The following is a 20,732-nucleotide window of genomic DNA, read 5'->3' on the forward strand; positions in this document are numbered from 1 at the left end:
AAAATGAAAGTCTATTTACCTCCACTGTAGTGAGGTGGTGGCAGGAATCTGTATATCACAAATAAAACCACATACCATTAGAGGTAAGCGTGAAGATGAACTATGAACCAGCACTTTAAACCTGAGCAGTGCAGCAGCAGTTTTCTATCTCACACTGTTGACTTTATCTCCAATCACAAACTAGCCTGAAAGCAATTCAACATGACACCAATCACGGAGCACATAGAGGGAGGGGGGGGGGGGTCAACAAAACAAAACAAGTCAGTCTTTAACTTCTTTAGAAAGAGTTTATTTAGTGCATTTCTAGTTTGTCCACAGCAGGAACCAAAATATTAAGATAATCTGTGCTCCCATTGGTTAAACTGGTTCTGGTCCAACACCATTGGTCCACTCATGTTCTGGTGCAATACTATTGGTCCAGTAAGTGTTCCAATACCCTCATATTGGTTCACTAGTGTTCTGGTATGACACTATTGGCTCACTAGTGTTCTCTTTTTGGCCAAGAACACGCAAGACCAGATAAAAGGACCTTCGGCATGCTGCTACTGAGCAGAGGTCCACAAGCTTCCATGCAACAGCAAACAAACAAACAGCAAGGGACAACAACAACAAACGGAAAGATAAACAACAGCATTGCTTGTAAGAAGTAGGCATGGAAGCATATACAGTAAACCTTATTTTAACCTGCTAAAGCCCTCAGGAGGTTTGGCTGATATACAACAGATCTTAAAAAGGTAAAATCCCCCCCAGACACATGCGTGCGCACATACACTCGCCCTCACACACACACACACACACACACACACACATTCGCACACAAACAACAACAATCCTCCTGTAAGCACTGCGTGTACTTGACCACTCACACTCAAACACACACACACACACACACACACACACACACACACACACACAGGCGCACCTGCATGCAAACAAATGATCTGTCCTCATAATGTACAAGGAATACGTTCGTCGTTTTTAAAAATATGACTTAACCCCATGAGCTCTGTGTAAACATAGCGTACGGTAGAATAGATAGGGACTTCCTTCCTTCCTTTGTCACTCTGTAGCTTTCTTGCCATTTTCCTTTTCACTGCAGTAACTTAGTTAGTTAATACTTGGGCTCTTTGGTTCTCTGTAACAGTCTGTTTATCTGACTACGTGACTGACTGACTGAAGCTCTTGATCACTCTTTCTCTCCCTCCCTTGTTCTCTCAGGTTATGATACAGCAGGAAGAGTAGTCAAGGGAAGGGATTCACAAGTCCTGTCCCTCTGCAGACCAGAGCAGCAGAGCCAGATGGATTGATTGTCCTTGATTTATTTACATCACAGTCAGTCACAGTGGGCTCCGTTGAGTGGAAGAACACATTCCTGTCCTCCATTTTCTCCTCGCCTCCTCCTACCCTTCACCAGCCTCATGTGTGGGCATGTCGGCCTGAGATCTGTGTGTGTGTGTGTGTGTGTGTGTGTGTGCACGTGTGTGAGAGAGAGAGTTTGAGTGTGTGTGTGTGTGTGAGTGCAAAGTGTGTGAAGTATGAGGGGTGGGGGGCTAGGATAAGTCATTGTTGCTGGGCGACTTCCCTCCACCATTGAGCAGGGCCGATGCACTGCGACTCTTGGTCGGTGTGCCGCTGCCTGACCGTGAGAGTTCTGTCAGGTCATGGAGGGACGGCTCCCTATACATAGCCACTGTAGACACACACACACACACACACACACACACACAACACAAGAATCATTAATTGCAATATTAAGCTGTTGTTCTTGTTGGTATGCACGCCTTGTTCAGGCAGTTTGGTTCATTTAGTTCTCCTATGTCAACTCATTCTGGTTTCAGAACAAGATCTGACTTTTGGAACGTCAAAGGGTAATTACTACAATACTAAGCTAAGTTTTCTAAGTTTTAAATTGCTATGTAATAATCCAAAAAAAAAAAAAAACATGAGTAATGGTAATATCCAGTCTTTTATCAGCATAAAATAAACAATGATAAAACAAAGTGTTCTTTCAGAAAAGCACTGATTTATTTTCCTTTAAACCTGTGATACCTATTTTTTTTTTTTTTTGCCCACTTGGACACAGCAGAAACAAACTATAATGCACCAATAACATTAACATAAATTTAGGTTGCAAGTCTGGTAGCAAACAATTGCCTATTTCCACACACACAGCAGGTATGGAGCAACATTGGCATTCATTTGGAGTCCATCTGATGAATGTAATTCCAATTTTCACTCTTCTTTTAAATTTGTTTTGCTCTCCTCTAATTTCTTAAGGAGATACCTGATCTTCTTCTACGTTCATCCTCTAGTCACTAACTTTGTCTTTCTGCTGTTTGGCGCTGGGCAGGTGCAAAGTGGATTTTTAGAGCCTTTTCAACGGAAACAGCCATCTCTCACACTAAAGTACTTGACGGGGTCCTTTCACATATGAGACATAAGAGCAGTATTTGATTTTTGCCTGGCAGGTACAACTGGTTTAAATTGTAACAGGTCTGCAGTATGGCCTTCCTGTCTGGCTACCTTCAGTCAGTGTAGACAGCATATTTCAGAGGACTGACTCTTGCTGATTTCCCCAATGTTACCAACCCCAACTTTAAGCAAAATAACAGCCAAAGTCTGATGACAGTAGTTTCCTAATGTTGCCAGGGAGATGCCACCGTCAGTGAAATCTGATCACAGCACACCCATGGAGAGCTGATGAAGCAGATTAGTTTTTTGAACATTAATGTCGATTGTTGTTTATTTAATCAGGAATATTTAAAGATCCTCTGTTTTTTAAAGAGCTGGAAAAACCATTTCTCAATAAACCCTCTGCTGTGAAAGATAGGATCCCAGATCAACGATGCCTTCGTTTGCTGGCAAAATTGGCAGAAAATAATTTGGTTAGCGTAACATATTTCTCTATTCCTGCTTTTGTTCTTGCTTTATTCAGTATTGTGAAGTTGGTAGGGCTCAGATGTAAAAATGAGATGCTATAAATTTCTACAGTATTTAAATCAAAATGTGCTGACAGTCTTGCAGCTCTTTATTTACACAACGGCTATTTACAATGCCTTGTCTGAGTACTAAGGTCTGTGAAACAGTTTAAACCCTTTTGTGTTTCCAGAGGGAGCTGCATGAAGACTGATAAATTGCCTCAAGTGATGTCACTTGAGTAAATGTTGGTTTGAGCTGAAGAAAACAAAAACTATGGGTGTGGAGTTAGAAGAAGTGAAGTCACCTCTGTAGCCTGCTCCTTATCTAATAATGGCGATGGCAGGTTTTAACCATGAAGAAGAAGGCATGGAATTACATTTCTGCATACTAATTTCAAAAGTACTGACACTTTTAAGTACAAAAATATAAAAGGAACGCAATGCTAAATCTGTGCAGCACTCTTTTAATCTCTTAGTGAGTAACACCTAAGGTGTTTGTTATGCGTTTGAGCTTTAAATCTGATTTCTGCAGGTTTACTCACGAATATTTAATATGATAGAGAAATTTTTGACAAAAAAAAAACTGCTTGCAAATCCTAAAAAAAATACACCTACTCATTTTCTCTAATTGGAAAATCCATATTCTACAAATATGCAAATATGTTTCATTTAAAAAGATTAACTATTACACACACAAGATGTCCATTCTGTGTAAAGCCTGATTTGGCTTCCAAACTAGTTGTGATATTATAAACTGAGCTTTAAGCTCAGAGAAACTATAAGAGGTTTAGCACAGATTTCTCCCCTTCTAGTCTCACCTTTGAGTGGTTTCGGTATGAAATGTGCAGCAGCCTTGTTCTTCTTGACGTGGTTCCCCTTCATAATTCCACCCTCCTTGTTGAGTCCCAGGTACCAAGCCCGACCCGAGGACTGCTGCCGGTACAGCATGGAGGAGTAGGTGACGTAGTAGTTCTCAAACACTGACTCCTTGAACTTGCACTCCGGCGTAAAATGTTCCTGAGTGCAGAATGTGATAGATATTACAACAAATCATGAAAAAAAGAAGACAAGAAGGTGATTAAGTAGGCGTGGAGAGGTTGGGGCGTTAGCCACAGAGGAGACCAGGATTCACAGACAATATGAGTTTGTAATGGCAACACCATTAAAAAGTGCTCAATCATTCCTCCATATTGCCATCAGTGTATTCATCCATCAGTTGGTCCGCTCTTTGAATCATTATGTCGGCCAGGCTGTAGTCTCTGAGAACAAACTGCACCAACTTAGGACAGCTGACATTTGCATTTCCTTATTCCTGCATCTCCATAGCAACCGGCTACTCCCTTGAATACCAACCAGCCCACTGAGAGAAAGATGGTGCCCAAAGATACAGAAAGGATTCTCTTTCTCTCTGTCGCTCATTAATCTTGTATGAATTTTGATTAAGTTTTGTGTATGTATAATCTTCAAACAAATCCTGTTCAAACTAGTCAGCACTTAACATCAGGTGAGAAAATAAAATGAATGATATCACTATGAGGTCACTGAAACCAAGACAACCTAAAGCAAGAAGATGGGCCAGATATGGAGGTGGCATACATGCCTGCAAGGGCGTAGCAATGTGGATGATATTACATTGAGGTGTTAGTTTTCATCTTTCAGTCTCACAGTCTTGTTTACATTGCTGGAAGTGAGTGTTATTTTTGTTGATTCTCTTTTGTTATTGCATCTATGCCACCCACCATCGCCACTCAAGAGCTAAAGTGAGGCACATAAGGCTCTGCACTGCAGCCGACGCTGCCTTCTGACCCGAGAAAATTAATGCACAGTGGTGGATGCATGCGTAAATCTATCTGAGAAAGTCATAAAGCAAATTTCAGGAGCCATGTGTAAATGGTCATAAAGTAATCTACCAATTAAAGAATGACTGAAGGTAGACCAACAACAGGAGGAAGGAGGATGAAATCAATCCTCACAAGCCACAATATCAGTAGATACATGAGGGAGGCTCAGACACTGGATTAGCACATAGTGGCAGCTGACTCACAAAGCAACACGGTAGTTAAAGTATTGATGTGATGATAGGATGATAATGAGACTGGTCGCACTGAAATTCTGCTGCTTCATTACTCAAACTGACCCAAAGCAGAGATTTTAGCCTCTAATGGTGCGTAATGGTGATGATGATGATGATGATGATGATGTGAGTGTGAGTTGACCTACGGAGGTGTAGAGAAAGCCTTCGTTGTTCATCGCCAGATACAGTTTGGTCTGGACACCCTGGATGGCCACCACACGAAGCCCCACAGGGATCAAGTTGAAAACGGCTACGTGTGCACACACAAAACCAACAAAAATTCACACACGTAAACGCAATAAACACACAAGCACACACAGCGAAACAAATGCACACTCACACAGTGATCACAGAGGAAACCGGAGAGAGAAAAACAGCTCTGTTAATGTCGATGTAGCATCTGGAATAATAACACTCTCATTCTGCCACAGACAGGAATTTTACAAGGTCACTCAGGTGCTAAGGCTACCGAGTTACAGCAATGATTTAAAGTCTGATATTAAGTGGCTGAAAGAAAGGGTGAGAATGATCTAAAGTCACACATCAAAGAAGGGTTTGTTGTACATTTGGCAGAGCTGTGACTAAGCCACAAAATCAAAGCTATTTCTACTAGCATAAACCAAAATATTCCTGTAAGTAAAGACTGCACTATCACCTAATCTGTCAGCTATTGTTTCTATTAGTGTCACATACGAAATGTCAGAAGGTAGTGAAAAATGCCCATCATGATTTCCCAAACTCAAACGGCTTGTTTAGTCTGAGCAACAGTCCAAAAGCAGATTCAGTTTACAATGTAGTGAGTGACATAACTGATCTATCAACTATTTCCTGTTAACACGAATAAAACTTTAACTTGTTTCCTCATTTGTGCACATTTCTGTTTTAGTCAAAAGACTTGCTTCCAGGGAACTCTCTGTAACACGTGTTTAATGTCGTAAAAGGATCCATTTCTAACCCAAACCATGATGTTCTCTAAAACATATCCAAGTATTTTTGTTCCCTAAACCTAACAAAGTATTTTTGTGAGCTAAAAATAAAACCAATGAACTCCAGTCTCGTGGGTGAGAGTCCTGTGTAACACCTACTCACCCAAGGCCCCATGTTGGCTTCTCTTATTTGGCAGAGAGGGCTTTCTGGCGGACAGCTCTTTTTTGGCAGACAGCTCTATGGGCTCAAAGTCTTTAAGGTTATCTTCTTCCAGGTGCGCCGCTTCACTACATCATCAAACTAAATCTTTTGCTTTTTGGATTGAGGATCTCAGTGGCAGAAATTACATGCTGTACATTGAAAGAATGTTGAGCTGTTTGGGTTCAGCGGTCTTAATACGTGACAGTGAATGCAACGCTGGAGCAGCGGACTGCCTGATCCAATTTAAAGGAATTTCCAGGCATGTTGGATGAACAGATAAAGCTTTGCAACTCCATCATTTAATGGGGTGCATCACACAAGTTACATCACTGACAGCACTGATGCTATCAGTCGTATTTTTCCTTATTGTTGTGTTCCCTGGTGTTTTGCATTCAGCAGGTGCCAGCTAAAAAAAAAGTTACTTATGTGTTTCTACAGTAAAAGCTCTGTAGCGGCAACATCATTATTCTGCATGGTTTGATGAGTCAGGTCCTTGTTTAATTATACTCATTTAGCCAACCATGCTCTTTATAATGACTGTGGTTATACTGAGATGTGGATTACATGGATTATCCATTCAAATCCATTCACGGTTGACTGGTTTGGTGTAGGTAGGCGTTTACATGATGTATATACACCACGTAATCATCTAATTAAAGAAACACGCTTCCTTTGTAGCCACGTCTTTCTCTTCGTACACAACAGTTGGTGGCCTGAGGAGTGGCAGAGATTAATAAGAGATGCTGGCAACACCAACCGTGGCCGAGAAGGAGAGCGATTGCTGTCTGGACCACAACAACAGAATTGAATTAGCCGTATCAATCACACGTTGCAGCCTGTGCGTTTGTGCGTGCGAGGAGGAGAATGAGACAGAGCCAGTGAGGGAAAATGTGTTCGCTGGTCCAGTTCAACCTTTCATTATGTCACAGTTGAACACTGCACTGTGCATCCTGTGGATACTGAATCAAATTCTTGGAACATTTAACACAGAGCGATTGCCATGTTGCCGTGTGACGTCTGGGGGAAGAGCCTGCACCAGTGTGCTGTTGCAGGCCTTGAGCGACTGAGTTAAAATCAGCTTTCCACAGAGTGACGTTTATCAATTAATTGGATTTAAACTGGTTTTGAGTGATAACTCCAATGTGGGTCTATGGGAGTTAAACTGAATCAGGCCTTGCCAGATACTGAAGCTTCAATATGTTGCAATGTTCCATGAAGCTTCTGTTGTCTTCCTTTACTGTATAAGCTCTTAAGATCCTAAAGTGATGATTCAACCTGTGTTAATATATTATCTTTCCTATGTACAGAAAACATTAAATATAATTTTTCTCACATTTTTTTCACTTTATTTTCTTTATACCAGGACAGAAAAGCAGCTCACATGCATTTTAAAGTCTGTCTTTGTTGTTACCCGCATCGATCGAGAGAAAATTAATCACAAAAACTCTAATTATAATTTCTGAGACATTTTTACATGCAATAATGCAAAACATTTGCTTGTTCCAGTTTCTCAAATGCAGTTATTTCATGCTTATTGTCATATATGACGGTAAGCTGAATATCTTAGGGTTTTTGTTCTGCTGATCAGATAAAATAAGCAATTTGAAAATGTCAATTTGACCTTTGGGAAACTATGATGGACGTCGTCTCGTCAAAACTAACAATCACTTATTTGGCAGATTAATAGACAATCACAATAACTGTTCATTGTAGACCAAGTTGATTTTTGAAATAGAAGGGAAAAGGAAAAACATCAACAAATACAGAAAAATGTGGAATGCCAGTTTGACTTACAGTTTGACTAAGTTTGACTTACCGTAGGTGCTGTCTTCATCCTTGGTTCCATCAATGGTGCCATCAGGCTGCATCTGCAGCTGGAAGCCCTGGCGACTGGAAAGCCTGGTCACAATGCCCTTTAACTGGGGCTCTGAGAGGAGAAGAGGAGACACATTAACTGCATTCATTCCTTATTATTGTCATGTGATCAAATCGAGCAGTCTCCAACAAGCCGGAAGTGTCAGAGGAGGAGGAGAGGCTCTATATATATTTCCAATCACTGGGCCTCGAGGGCCCAATATCGATCCCTGACCTCTGCGCACACTAAAATAAAAGAATAATTGACAGATGTAAGGTGATGCTAAGAGAGTATTGCTCAGATTAGGATCCTGTTTTCCTCAGATCTTCATCAGCTATCACTCACACATGCCGCTACAACACTTTGCTGTGGAGCAATACAAAGTTATTCACATGAGATGTTTGTGGTGTCATGCAACAGGATTAATTCCTGAGCCTCTGCCAGGAGGAGTCTATCCAGAGGGTGATCAATGATGAAGTGTGGAAGGACCAGCATTAGTGATGAGAGAAAAATGGTGTTGGTTGATGGTGATGATGGTAATGCTGCTGCTGCTGCTGCTGCTGCTGGTGATGGTGAGGATGGCTGAGGTGGTGGTGCAGCCCGAGGCTACTTTTCTCTCCCCGACTCTCAGACCTGGTGGTCGCCTTCTCTTCCGTTTCTTCCTCGATCCAAACAATTTGACACGCGAGAACACGTTCAGTTTGCTCGGCTTCTCGTTTGTGCCTTTGCTGTTGCTTGGGCTGCCGCTGCCGCGGCAGGCGTTCGCCTTCTCCCGCTCCCTTGCCTGCCGCTTTTGGCGGATCAAGGAGCTGGCGATAGCCGCTGCCCGGGACATGTTCCCCCGGTGGAGTGAAACAAGGCTGTGCGTCCCGGTTGGAGGGAGTGGGGTTCGCGGAAAAGGCGATGGGGGTGTGTGAGGTGCGGGGAGGGGGTCTACACCACCCACGACTCAGTTCGCATCACACACCGGCCGCTGCAGTCTCGCAGACATCCGTGATTTTAAAAAGCGTCCAGAATCCTCCATCGGTGCGTCTGGGCGCTTCATGGAAGTCGTTAAACAAATCCAGTAATCTTCCTGTGAGTGCGCGTTAACGACACCGCCTCACAGCCCCCAGAGGAGTCTGAGTGGCAAAAGCTGTCTGCTCCCCACCCTCGGGTGATTCTTCTGGCTCTCTCCCCAGAGAGCGTGGAGGGGGGTGAGAGGGGGTGCGTGAGGATCCAGTCCGGGTCGCGAATCAACAGCTTGGGAGCTGGTGCGAACGACACAGGAGGGTTTTGTTGATGATCACTGCAGCTGCTGCTGGTGCCTCCTCTGCTGCTGCTGCTGCTGCTGCTGCTGCTCTGCACAGCTCCCCCGGTGATGCTCCGCTCCTCGATGCTGTCCGTGACAGAAATGCAGCAACCGGAATGTTTGTCAATGAAACAGCTCGGGGCTGGTTGGGGAAAGGGAGCATGATGCAGCCGTGCCGTTCATAAAACTGCTGCAGCCCTGCCCGCCCCGAGGAAGAAGAACGAGGAGGCGGGGGGTGTTGAGGGGGTGGACGTGTGGATGTATGTGTGAACGTGTTGTGCCTCTGTGTGTGTGTGTGTGTGTGTGTGTGTGTCTCGGGAGTGGGTGGGTTTGAGGTGGGGAGGGCAGCCCTTTCTCATAGGGCACCTGTAGCCCTGCACCCCACGTGGCATGATATTTACATGTTAGACTGAACGTGATAGGCAGAGAAATGCAGGAGGAGAAAATAAACAGTGAAATTAGAAGGAGCCTTGAGACTGACAGGTGAATGAATGAGGGGAGGAATAATGGAAGAGGAGGGGGGAGAAAATGAGATATTGAGTGTGCCTGTGTGTGAGAGAGAGACAGGAGAGAGAGAATGATGAATGAAAGTGGGGAGGATAAAGTGAAGAGAGGAAAAAGAATGAGAGAAATACAGTATTGATTGTGTGAGTGAGAGAGGGAGAGAGAGAGAAAAGAGAAAAGGGAGGGAAATCCTACATATGTGAGGAGGAATGAGGGGATAAGAGGAATAAAAATGAAGCAAGGTAAATGAAGTGGCTGAGACCTGGAGAGAGTGTGTGAGAGAGACAAAGTGGAGAAAGAGAGGGAGGGAGGGAGAAAGGAGGGGCTCTCATCTTCTTGTGGTGCAGAGGTTCACCACTGCTGAAAAGCTGCAGCGTGCAGGAAGGATGTGAATAACGGAGGCAGCTCTTCAGTCCGAGTGAACTGTGTCATTTTCTGAGACGTTGCCTTTGCCTTCGCACCAGAGCAGGTTCAACACGTTCAGCAGCAATCAGCCAACTCATGCGTGTCTGCCGGCCGCAGGCAGCCCCCACAGGGAGACAGATGCACAGCTGTCAGCGCCACATACTGCTGCAATGGCGCATGGCAACTGCAACTCCACTGGGTCTTGAGGAAGATGAGGCAAGTGAACAAAGAGCTGACTGACTCACAGGAGAGGTCGACCTGTGGCGCCTGGCGCAGAGCGGCAGGCAGAGCCAGCGTATGCCGTTCGCTTGTGGGAAAAGGTAGTGAAAATCGACCGCTGGAGAGCGAGAGGATGTGGTGAGCAGTAAATTACGTGACTGAAGAGGAGGCAAACCAGTAAGTTGTAGCCTGCTGTGAGAATGAGCCAATGGGTGAAGGAGAAAGTGATGGACCGTGGACAGGAACTGGGGTCAGGACTCGGTCACTGAAGTGGAGACTTTAGCCTTTGTCCTTGGCTGAAGGAGTTGACGTTACGCTTTTGGCCCTCTGGTTAGGTAAGATCCTTGTAAATATACAGATAAATATAGTTTAGGTGTTACAGCTCAGCCCACGTGCTGTGCAGGAGAGACGACCCTTCAGCCATGCAAAATTTCATAGCAAATCTGTGATCTAAAACATCAAAATTAAGCAAACACGTGTGCCCACTGTAAGGAAACAACTGCGAGCTTCAGCTAGTCCTTCATCTTTTATTTATGAGATCCTTGCTTTTAAACACCACACATGGCCCTAAAAGCAAAAGCCACACAAACAAGAGATAGAAAGGAGCATAATGTGCAAATACAAGCAGCAGGAAAAACAAACCAGATGCAACCACCCTTTCTCACTCTTCCCACTCTTAAATCAAAAGAGCTGCAAACTGAAATGTCACAGAAAACAAATAAATCAATAAGTGCATCAACAGAGAGACCAAACAAATAAGCACAAGTCGAAGGATTTGTTTCCAGGATTTAAAATAACAATATCTTGATTCATTTCTGAAGAAATAAGAAACAGAAACACACATTTACCCTCAAAGGGACAGAAGGATTTAAGATAAAACAAAAAAGTGGTTGTCTCTCTTAACTAAAATAGATTGGAGCTCCGTAGCGCCCCCTGCATGCTGCAGTAATGTGACAACCGTATACATTACACGACTGCACTACAGTATAGTTAGAGCAAATATCCAGAGAGAAGCCTAATGTGGGTGATTCTCAGGCTGACCATGAATGCCAGTTAGGGTGTAATCAGCCGACAGAAACCAGCAGCAACAAGCAGGATTCCTAACACAGTGAAACACTTTGCAACAAACCGCCGAGGCCTTCGGAAAGAAAACCATCAAACGCAGCGGTGAACTGTGTGCCACATCCGTTAAAGATGGTTCTGGAGCTATTTTAGTTAAAACAAGTTATTTCGACTGATCTTATTTTGGCAGAGCAGGTGATGATGAGTCCGAGTTCAAAGCCTGAGATTTATTTTAATAATAAGTATTATTATTATTGTTGAGGGTCTCCGGCGGTGTTGGTTTCAACTCATATTGAGTCAATTAAACTATTTATTCACCAAAGTGAACCGAAATTGTTTTCTGTTTAAAGTTTGGTCCTCAGAGCTTGGAGGCCATACAAGTTCGGGATATCAGTTACAGAAATGCTTTAGAGATGAATTTATTCCGAAGGACGCGAAGGATACAGAAGAATAAGCAAGTTCCTAATAAAAGCAAAAAGGGCGCGCCCGGCCCTGCTTTCAGCACAACGGACAGCGAGCTTCAACTTTTAATTGGCTTAAAAACAAAAAAAAAACGTTTTTCCCCACTTTACAAAAAGTATATGAAACTAAACTCTATAAAAATATAAAATAGAAATATTAAAAGTCAAGAACTGGCTGTTTTTGTCGGCAAAAGCATCAACAGATTATCATGAAAGAATTTAGAGACTTTATATTGAGACTATGTGTTATCCCTTCTGCGCTATAAATATCCCTAAAGCCATACACAGAGTTGTGCTAATATTTGTTCAGTTGCCTTCAAGAATTTCCAAACAAGATTACCACAGTCCGGGTCAAACCTTGTTATTTCAGACCGGTCCTACCTGAGGTCGATCGGCGGATAGGGAAACTCATGCTGCGCCCGTGGAGCTCCGGAGCTTTGTGCTCATGGCTTTTCGCACTTCCTGCTGCTCGACGAAAAGAGGAGGAATTGCCGAAGTTCAAACCAGAGAATTCTCCACGGCTTTGGATCCATTAGGGCCGCGCACATGGCGTTGACGGGAGATCATTACAGAACATTAGAGGCCATTAAGCAGTTGGAACCGGTCATTAATGATTCATCTCAAGGCCCCGCTGATCTGGCACAATAAGGGAAGGCGGGAGCCAGGAGGCCGATCCCAAATCCAAGGGTCTATGGAGGATGCAGCGTGTGTGTGAGGGAGTTGGAGTGGGACAGAAGTGTAACTGTCTCTGAAAGCAGATTAAATGTCAGGGGACAATACTGGAGACGTTAGGACTCTACAGGTCTCCCATGACCCTAAAAATAAGTACTCCCAGTATCCAAAACCTGACCAACCTAAACCTGATAGCCATGCATTTCTCCTTGCCAGATTGTGTTTTTTGTGTGTGTACCTTAAGAATCTTCTAACTTGTCAGTGTCAGTACACACTATTAATTGCTTTATGTATTACTCACATCAGCAGTTAGCATGCTGATTATGTTCTTGATCGACTGATGAATCACTTAATCTATTGAACGTTAAAAATAGTCATAAGAAGTATGGAAGATAGCATCAAAATACGTGTTTTCCACTACCAACAATCCAATTGCATATAATATTGAATAAGCAGCAGCAAAGAAGGTGGAACCAATGTTGGGCATCTTGTCTTTTTCTTTGTATTTCCACTTGATGAAACAGTTTAATGGTAGAGTAAAAGCTGGCACAAGATCATATACAACGCTCTCACACTGAAATAAGATAGTTTAAATGACATAATACTTAAGGGGATCCTGCATGTTAAGGCTTATAATAATAAACAAATACAAGTTATAACCCTCATCAGACACTTTGGAAAGAAGCAAGAACCAATGAAATGTCCTTGATCTGAAGGACTTTTAAAGTAGAGGCAAACTTACGCTGCATGCACACACATACACATACACAGACATGCACATACACACACACACATACACACATCTAATGGCCTTGACTCAGTGGGTCTGTAGATTGTCCTCAGTGCGTACCATCACAGCACATTATAGAGTAACCACACTCAGAGTAATGCTGCCAGTCCCGAATTACACACAAACCTTCCACAGCCACACACAGCTCTATATTATCAACCCATTACACTGTTGTGCTGTTACCGTGCTTCCTGTGAAGCAGCCTGTTAAAACACTGCACCATCCATACTACTGAGACAATATAGAAATTATTACAGATTGCAGAATGTCCTCAATACTGCAGGGTGGGAGCCTGTAAAAGGCAGCAAAGCAGGATGTTGCTGGACAACATGCACACTCAGCAACTTGAAAAGTAAAGCTTCTAGAGGAGGAAACATCAAAGTTATCCTGGGAATAAATGTGCTGCTTCTCATTCTGGATTTTTCCAAATCTCGGTGGCGCTGCAAAACACACCCTTTTCTGGGAAACAACGTTATTGTTGATTTCGCCCATGTAATTGTATCATGATACAATGACTTCCTGAGATGAGGAAATAACTCCATTAGATCAAGAGGATGGACTGACTGGGTCACTTTGTGCCTGTGTTTCACTGTGTTTCTGTCTTTCTTTCATTCCTCCATTTGTTTCAACTGAACTGAACACATCACCTCTCCCAAAATATCTTTGTAGCCTTGGCTTGAAATAGCAGACTGCAAAGATGCCAGCAGGTATGTTTTGTCAAAAGTTCCAAGGCCAACTGCCTGGGCAGGTAGCCAGTATCCAATCACTACAGTCTATTTCTTTTTTAAAAAAGCACTCTCTCTTGTTTCCTTTCAGATTTAGAGACAATCGACTGATTCATTCAGTCATAGTAATTTAAATGATTCGCCACTAGATGGCGCCATATTGTCAAAGAATGGAAAATTTGAGGGTTGTCGAAACAGTGAATGTGAATCAGAACAGTATCACTTCCTATAATAACAATCAGATGTACTGGTAGAACTGGTGTTCTACTGGATGACTGCAGAGAAAAAGTTTTGTTGTGTTGAGAACTCTCCATCATACATATATTTTTATTGAGACTCTCAGAAGTCCCAGTTTGTTGTTGCCAGGAGCCACGACTAACTGTAATCTACCCAGATGGAGCAGTTTGATGTCATGATTGTGCATGCAGCACTTAATGTTGTTCCTCTTCCTCTTCTTCTTCTTTGGCTGAATCCAAATGTCAACCCGATGGACTTGGAGACTGAGATGTGCCAGGGAGTTCTTTTTGGGAATTGGAAAAACCACAGCATCACATTTGTAGAGCTATGAATTGTGGGTAACTAAATCCGTTGAAGTCTGCACACTGAGTGGACTTCCTGGAAGACTGCAGAGTGTCTGCTTGAGGGACTTTGTGGACTGGATTGGATTATGGGGTTTGGACAGCCCTCGGCACTTTCAACAAAGTCCGCAAGTCTACGAGAGCAGTGAAAAGTTTGGATCCAGCCTTCTTCTTATTCATCTTCTTTAGTTCTATCAGATGTCATTTCATTTGAACCGATCATACAAATTTCCCATCATCGAGCCAATAATATATCGGCCTGATCTACATCATGCATTCCTATTTAAATGTTATGAATAAAAATATGTAGACAGTCAGATAAGTTTTGTGCTCGTTCGTGCTTCTAGTCCGGTATTGCTGGACTAAATGCTGACATCATCACATCAGTGAAACATCAGATGTGGTTCTGTGATATACTGGATGGGCCTTAATTGCTGTACAGCGTTGACCTTTGCTGCCATATTGCTGTGTCACAATTAGAGTTAATGAACAACAGCGTCTCTGTGGTGAATCCTGTCTGGCTGCTTAGCCTGTTTGAAAGCCCCACCCCACCCCCCCCAACACACACACACACACACACACACACACTCACACACATTTATAAGCCAAATCTCTTCGAGAACAAGATGTTAATGAGTTCGTGTTCTACCTCAAACTTAATCCTTAATGCCACCATTATTATACACAGAACAGTACAAGGTGACATATAACCCTGCATGTCTCTCCACCCAAGAGTGAGTCATTAATTAAGAAAAAAGTACAACAGACTTGATTTATTTCAACTATTAAAATAGCAAACACTGCTGGAGTCTTTTGTGTCTGTGTTTCATGTTCTTTTAATCAGTCTGTTCAGTGTAATGAATTTGGCCATTTTTTTCATGAAACACTTTAAATAAATTTATTCTGAAGTGTGACAACTTACTAAAAACTAGATAACCAATTCCATTTGGAAGAAATGCTCTTTTGAATCAAACTTGCAATAGACTGTGCAAATATAGAGACACCTGTACACGCCTCAGCAAATACTGCCTGACTTAAAATGTTGAGTTTTAGTTCAAACAATGGCTCATTTTGAGGCTTTACTTTACGGTGAAGTCGTCCCATGCTGCATTATAGTAAAAAGTCTAATATTTGGTTCACTTTCACTGGAGACACTACAAATCACCTTTGCCTCAGAGTTGACTTAAAAAACAAATCACAAATCTCACTAAGGCAGGATTTATTACAGGACCGACTGTATTGGAATCCGTGATGGTGTGCAGAGGTTATTATTGTTGTGCCCTCTCAGTGGATTTATCATCTTATAAATCACTCCGCTTGTTTATTGGCTTGGTTTTATTGCTTTTTCTGTTGATTTGTTCGCTTTGTATCTTTTAAAGGTGCTTTATGAGTAAACGTGACCATAAATAAAGTTTATTGCCATTCAGGAACCAGTAACATTCTGTTGTAACCCCTCCTGATATTCTATTGCAGTTGAGGTTAAGCTGACAGTGTTACGTCCAGCCTTTTTATCCACTCCTCAAAGGCTCTCTTGAAGCATCATCTTTGGGTGCACTTTTTATTATTTCCGTTTAGTGATTACCTATTTGCAATGCTTTAACCGAGCTCATTGCCAAGCTGTCTCATCATCTGTGTGGGAGACCTTCTCGGAAGCTCCCATAGAACTGCTATGTGCTGCTTTTGTAACAGAGGATGGCAGCTCAGCAAATGTAAATTTGCCAAATGAACCAGTTAGTCTTTGACCTACAAATTTTATCTCTTGTAAAACTGAAAAATACTTCAGATAAAGCATAAATCTCACTCTCAGAGTTTTGGAATGCCTCAGGGGGACAAGCAATATGCATACAACGGGGATGTGCTACTTTGTCATTACATCAAGCCTTGAACTTTGACTCTCTCTGTCATACATCCATCACTGTTAATGTATCAGATATTCACTCTGGTACCTCCACTCAAATGCACCTGTCACCTGTCTGTCACTCATATGCTGCAAAATGCGACCAGGTACAGTAGAAAACCCTGGAATTTTTGGAAATTGTCATATGACATACTTTGTATTGGGACGTGCTAAAACATTTTTCTGGCATACTTAATAGTATGGGTAGTAGGGGTGGCGCGCAGCTAAACCTAGAGTTCCCCCAAATTCTGTAACACAACATAAAAAACATACCAGGAAAAGTACTGCACGGTGAAGTGTCAGCTGTCAGATTGAGCTGCCAAGGTTGTGAACAGACATACGGTTTACAAACAAACTAAATCCAGTGTTGAAGTTTGCCTCAGCTGTTTATGTTTGTGTATGTCAGCTGTACCACAGGGGCTATGGCTGTGTCACATAGCCAGCATATAGCAACATTAAGTCAGTTAGCATTGCAGCACTGTATCCCATTAAGCTGTTCCATCACATAAATTCTGGTTTGTTTTTGCAGAAGAAGAAGAATGTAAGAAACCATGAAATGATGTTGACCTGCACTGCGCTTTGCCTCTGCAACCATTTGTATTATGCTCTGCGGTCTGCACGAACACGACCAAACAGGAAATTTCTTCCACCTGAAGGCAGCTTCCCTCTCATGGAAGATTAATTACTGTGTTACTTCCCACGGGGACTTGTTTATACTTTGTTTCCGTTTAGCATGAGGGACAGTGTAACCAATCCGTCAGCTAATCTATAGGCCTGCTCTTGTGAATCCACTTCAGTACTGTATTAATTCGTTTTTTCTTAACTACTGTTCATGGAAGGTCGTTTTCTGATTTGTAATAGTTACTGGGTCAGTTATCCTGCAGTTTTCACAGTTTCTTCTTGTAGAGAAGGTCAGCTGCTCTCTTCAAACTTTATTGGGAGTGTTTTTGGCTCGCGGCACAGCGGTGCACACACATGCGCGGTGAGGGCAGCAGCTCTACAGTGAATTAAACTCCTACTGTGAAAATGCTTTGCTGAATACACTAAAACCTCCACCTGGACAGCCAGTGCAAAGAAACATCAACTGCATGACCTCAGATAAAGCTATTTGGATATAGATTTTGTTGTTTGGTTTTTTAATGGGGTATAAGATAAATAAATATTGTTTATGAAAGTAGAAAAGATATTTTTCTTGATCAGCCTCGCTGCACTTTCATGAAAATCCCCTCACGCTGCACATTTCTGCTTTTCTTGTGAATGAGAACGCGTCTCATGCTTATATTATGATGCATGATCAGCTTGCGGGCAACTCCCTTTTTTGTCTCCATGGCAATGACAATTTCCCAGCTTCCATTGCGGCGCATCGCGCGTCAATTTTATTGCTGTCCAGAGGGAAGGAAAATGAATCTGTGTGTCCTGAAATTAGGTGTGAGAGCCAGAAACCACTCTGTGGGAGATATCATCCTATGTTAGCGATGTTACAAGATCGACACACGTTTCATCTTAAGCACAACGCACACCATGGGAGGTTAAAGGGTCTCTTGTTTTTGTAGTAAAACTGCAAACTAAAAGACTAAAGGCTAAAAGACTGACAAAGTACGTGGATTACACTGTGCATGCGTTAAGATCATCTGAACAGGTTTCCGGTGGTTTTATTTCATTGTGTAAAATGTGTGTAACGTTTGTGTTTTTCAGGCTGTGGGGACAATGGGACTAAGTGTCCACCGTGCTGATCTCAGCAAAGCTTCAACCGAACCCACCTCCCCTTTGATCTGCCAATTAAGAAATCAAAACGATGGAGCAAAAAGATTACATCCTTCCTTGTATCTGTCTCAGGTTCATCGTCACTCACCTTTGGCGGCATGGTCTTTATCCTCTTTGCCTTTTGATTTTCCGCTCATGGAGCACCGCTGCCGCTGCCGCTACTGCTGGTGGCTGATGAATAAAACTTCAGGTGCGAGATGCAGGATCGCGGATTTTACTTTTTCATCCTCTTCGGATTTTTTTTTCTGCCCCCTCCCTCTTCACACAGCAGTCCAACTCTCGCACTCTCCCTCTGTCCCTCTCTGCCGCTCTCTCCGCTGCTCCGCTCTGTTTAAAGCCCGCTGTGCGCCTCGGTGACACCGGGAGCGCTGCCTGTCGTGTGCGCGCAAAAACGGCGCACGCACATTTAGGGACAAAGAAAGATGACACTCACTTCCCAACCAGACATCCTGTACAGGACCAGTCGTTATTGGTAGACTTAAGTGTTCCTTTTGATAAAAGGAACACTTATTTATAAGCAGTAAATAACTGTGCTGGATAAATAATTCACCAATGCATTAAAGGTCAGTTAACCACTAATGAAACACTTCCCTCCGCCAGCATTGCACATGTTTTGTCTTTTTAGCCATCTCTCGAAAACACCATAATCATTTTATGAACATATTCACACCTGCAGACTTAATGGGTAGTCGTTATAACGTTTGTGGTTTTATTAAAATGTATGTTGGCAGGTGAGTGAGTAACGTTTGACTGACCACAGTTTATTTAATACTTTGTGTGACTTATTTGTATGACTAGACTTGATTTCTCATTAGTGACAAACATGCTACCTTTACAATTGTATTAGTAGGTCAGTGCTGAAGGGATGTGGCTCCAATGTGCTAATAAACCACACATTTATAAATCACAAACGTTAATGAGTCGTTAATGAAGCGTTCTTCTAGTGATCTGTCCAGTCTGCAGTGTAACAGTGGGATGTGCATTTTAGTTGTTACTGACTGAAAGAGGGTCACCACGTCCACAAGGTTGTCTTCAGTCCAATAAAAGTAGATCCGCCTGCAAACTCAGCGGTCTGACGCCATGCAAATGAGGCAGCTTATTGATCATTTAATCAATTTGTGCTGGAAAATGGCTTTTTCACCAAGGAAAGAAGAGGATACACTTACATTTTATCCTTTGCGAATGTGTTTCAGATTATCTGAAGTGTCCTTCAACATTTATGTAAGACAGCTTTATTGGGTGTAGCGAATTTATCTTGAAGTTGATATGGGATTGTCCCCTCACTGTCATGTCAGAACAATAACACTACAGATCTCTTTCTTTGCTGACTCAGTCATAGTCTCCCACTTGTAAAATAACAGGTGAAATTGACAATGACATCTTAAAGAGCAACAATCACATTACGCAACTCTGTTTCTGAGACAAACTTAATGACAGTATGATATGTTTCTGCTTAATGTCTTTCTACAGCTTCACATTTGCTTTTCTCTTCTCTTGCAGCCTGCAGCACCGTATGGTTGAAGACCATCTGACAAGCACATCCTAAAGCATCCAGTTTGTTAGCATGTGAGTGTGAGCAAGCTGGGTCAGAGATAAATTTAGTTTCTTCTGCTAACCTACATCAAGTGGCTGTATGGCACAACAGGACCGACCTGCTGGAAGTAGCCCCAGTTTTGTTTGTTTCTGCCTCCAGCGGTCACAAATTTGCTACAGCAGTTCTAGTTTATGCAGACTTTTTAAGCAGAGATGGAAGGTTGTGTATGTTGTTGTGTATTTACTGTACACCAACTGGTTTTTCTGTAAGCTGAAGGTCAAAAGCTGTCCCACAAAAAAGTTCTTCATGTCCTTATTTTTACTGTCTGGGTGTGTGACTGAATTGTTTTGTATATGTAATTAGTCTTTATTTCATAAGAGATTTTGATCTCAGTGAGACTTCCTTAATACTTAAAGCTTATCTAACTTTGTCTCGTGCTGTGTGTCTGACATTCTCTGAATTTCTGTACATCCCGTTTTGTATTTTGCAAATAAAAGTGATTTTGCTGTGGAAAAAAAACAAAACTGATGTAAAATGGTTCACAGCAGAGCAAAACAAGAAAAACAAGGCTCTTCTGCAGGTCACATTTGTCATATTCATACTTTATTTAATTTAAAAGAGTAATTGCACAAATACAAGATGGCCACAGGAAATCAGGGCCATGTGCGCATAATGAGAAGAAATAAAGTACTGTCATCGAAGTACAACACAGAGAGCACAGCATCAAGGGAATCATGGCTACAAAAATAATTAAAAAGAGACCTAAATAAATAACCATAACTCTCTAAAATACAAAGAATAAAATCCAAAAATGACTTATTCTTAGTGCATTAGTGCAGTGTCTTGCAATGATAT

General features: G+C 42.4%; 1 protein-coding gene across 4 annotated transcripts; it reads right to left on the bottom strand.

Moving 5' to 3' along the window:
- Positions 1-273: 273 nt before the first annotated feature.
- Positions 274-18,735, bottom strand: fgf13b (fibroblast growth factor 13b). 4 transcript variants are annotated; one of them, XM_046410779.1, is made up of 5 exons: positions 18,432-18,735; positions 7,937-8,047; positions 5,139-5,242; positions 3,737-3,935; positions 274-1,690 (listed from the first exon to the last, which is right to left on the bottom strand). In XM_046410779.1, the coding sequence occupies exons 1-5, from the start codon at positions 18,478-18,480 to the stop codon at positions 1,551-1,553; spliced, it is 603 nt and encodes a 200-aa protein (XP_046266735.1). In that variant the 5' UTR covers positions 18,481-18,735; the 3' UTR covers positions 274-1,550. The 4 variants fall into 4 exon arrangements, with proteins under 4 accessions (XP_046266735.1, XP_046266736.1, XP_046266734.1 ...); XM_046410780.1 differs by lacking the exon at positions 18,432-18,735 and adding an exon at positions 12,299-12,691; XM_046410778.1 differs by lacking the exon at positions 18,432-18,735 and adding an exon at positions 8,609-9,571.
- Positions 18,736-20,732: the final 1,997 nt, after the last annotated feature.

The sequence above is a fragment of the Scatophagus argus genome, chromosome 14, assembly GCF_020382885.2.
Source record: "Scatophagus argus isolate fScaArg1 chromosome 14, fScaArg1.pri, whole genome shotgun sequence".
Classification (NCBI taxonomy): domain Eukaryota; kingdom Metazoa; phylum Chordata; class Actinopteri; family Scatophagidae; genus Scatophagus; species Scatophagus argus.

Excerpts from the sequence above, each read along its gene's own strand:
- fgf13b (XM_046410778.1), bottom strand. The coding sequence starts at position 8,810 with ATGTCCCGGGCAGCGGCTATCGCCAGCTCCTTGATCCGCCAAAAGCGG. Across the intron at positions 8,048-8,608 it reads GAAGAGAAGGCGACCACCAG|AGCCCCAGTTAAAGGGCATT; the intron begins GTCTGAGAGTCG and ends TTCTCCTCTCAG. Across the intron at positions 5,243-7,936 it reads GGATGAAGACAGCACCTACG|CCGTTTTCAACTTGATCCCT; the intron begins GTAAGTCAAACT and ends GTGCACACGTAG.